The sequence below is a fragment of the Cladophialophora immunda genome, assembly GCF_000835495.1.
Source record: "Cladophialophora immunda strain CBS 83496 unplaced genomic scaffold supercont1.27, whole genome shotgun sequence".
Lineage (NCBI taxonomy): Eukaryota > Fungi > Ascomycota > Eurotiomycetes > Chaetothyriales > Herpotrichiellaceae > Cladophialophora > Cladophialophora immunda.
Window position 1 is genome coordinate 1,576 of NW_015622567.1, and position 1,974 is coordinate 3,549.

Below are 1,974 nucleotides of genomic sequence, written 5' to 3' on the forward strand. Positions count from 1 at the left end.
GACGACAAGGACACATATTACGCTACGTAGGCTACAGCGTCGAAATAGTTTGGACTCGCGGAAAGTCTTGCTAACACGATTCACGGAATACTATCCCGTACTACGGCCTAAAGGGATCCCTCATAGTTCTTTCATCCTCAGGGCCACGGGTATTCAGTGTGATTCGGGTCAGGGTGGTTGGACGCCTTTCTGTAAACCGCCGCCACCGGGTGTCCAAAACTATACTTTGGTGTCAGGGGTGAAAGGGGGACCCTCCCACTCAATATTTTGGATGTCGGTCCCATCTAGCGAAGGGGTCAAAGATCGCGCCCCCAAAAAAAGGCTGAGCGACCAGAACATTTTGGATCTTCGCTAGAATCATATTCTATCGTCGAGGTCGTTTTGAAACCACGTTTCCCTGGATGGAGTCTTCCACGGTCTGACTCGACGTTATCCCGTCGAGATCACCCATGAAGATGAAGCGAACCAGAGACCACCACGAAGACTGCACACCCCCGAGAATCCACATGGAGACAAAGGCTGAAATGGACTCGGCGTCCCGGTCAAGCAGATCCCACGCGAAAGACGAGTATTGAGTGGGTGGAGGAACAGCGAGTGGTTCTTCTAGACTCGAGACATGGGACATGGTGTCCAGAATAGGCTGGGCCAGGAAAGGAAGAATGTCCTTATTTCGTTCCTCGTGGTCGCGGGGGCGAAGATGCAGAGCGTGACCACTCTCATTCAGAGATTCGGAGATTCCGGGTTCATCGCTTCGTCGGTTGGCAGGTTGTCAAATTGACCGGGGCCAAAAAGTGCATCTGACTCTTCGGACATCGGTCCCGGTCCTTCGGCGACCAGATGACTCAAGGTATTGATGCCCGTGGTCAGGTCAGCCAACTCTCCCATCAACTGCGCCCGGCGCTTCGGAAAAGCTCCTGGAGCCTCTTGTGAGTATTGGTCCACAGGTAGACCAACCGCCGTTCTCATCTGCACGTCTTCCTGGAGCGCAGTGTGCTCTTTTGTGAGATCCAGCAGCCTATCCTTGACTTCCCTCTCTTTTCCGGGCTGGTGCAGACAGTCGTTCTTGACCAGTTAGCTCATGCTTCGGCGACTGCAAATTATTGCAATTCTGGTTTGGTCCATCATGGAGAGTCTCGGGAATCCTTTTGATCGCTTGAACGCTGATCTCGGAGTCATTCCCATCAGAAGCCGACGGCCCTAATATGTCCTCGTAAAGTTGTTGCTCGGAATCTTTCAATTCCCATTCTGCTGGAACGAGAGTCGATTCTACCATATCAAGGTCAATGTCCCGGGCTTCCAGCTCTTGGAAAGTCGCATTCATCTCTCGCAAGCTGGCCGTCGCTCTGTCATGACTATTTCCTTGGGGAGGAATTGTTCCGCCTGCGTCAAGGAAGCTGCGAAAGGCTTCTTGTAGTCGATTTCGCGCACGTTTTACCCTGCTCCCTTTGTCTCTTGCCTGAATCTGGAGAGCTTGGACTTTCTGACGCTGCCGCCTAATCTTCTGGACCTTGGTGACGAAGCGAATTGGATCATCTACCTGGTTTATGTGACTGAATGTATCATTGTGATTTGTTAAATCCTCCTTCAGAAGTTCAGGCAAGTCGAAAGTGTTGTGTGATTCTGCGACAAGAACGGGTTCTGCATCCCAAACTACGTGTGGAATGGGCGAGGCACCTCTTCTCACAGCGGTATTCTCTGGTGATGGGTACGATGTTCATAAAATTCGTTTTCACATCTTCAAGTGTTGCGGCATGTGACTCCGGTCCTGCCCCTCCATTCGCCGGATGGTGGTCACGTTCGGGGGATAAATAACCGGTATCGTATTTGGAGTAGTGAGTCGAAGATTGTGGACATCCAGCGCTACATACACGTCAGGGTAAGTCTTGAGCTGGCTCACGTCAAGCTGACATAGACATACCTAGCAACGTGATCGCGCAGTTCCAAAGCTTCATATCCTTCATTCCACGGGTCCAT

At 51.6% G+C, this 1,974-nt stretch overlaps 2 protein-coding genes across 2 annotated transcripts; both read right to left on the minus strand.

Annotated features, from left to right (window-relative positions):
• Positions 1–720: 720 nt before the first annotated feature.
• On the minus strand, positions 721–966 carry PV07_12610 (uncharacterized protein; the record flags this gene model as incomplete). The annotated part of the gene is made up of 1 exon (XM_016400150.1): positions 721–966. One exon carries the CDS (start codon positions 964–966, stop codon positions 721–723), a length of 246 nt encoding a protein of 81 aa, XP_016242201.1.
• A 49-nt stretch (positions 967–1,015) lies between these two features.
• Positions 1,016–1,974, minus strand: PV07_12611 (uncharacterized protein; the record flags this gene model as incomplete). Its single annotated transcript, XM_016400151.1, has 2 exons — positions 1,016–1,550; positions 1,919–1,974. The coding sequence occupies 2 exons, from the start codon at positions 1,972–1,974 to the stop codon at positions 1,016–1,018; spliced, it is 591 nt and encodes a 196-aa protein (XP_016242202.1).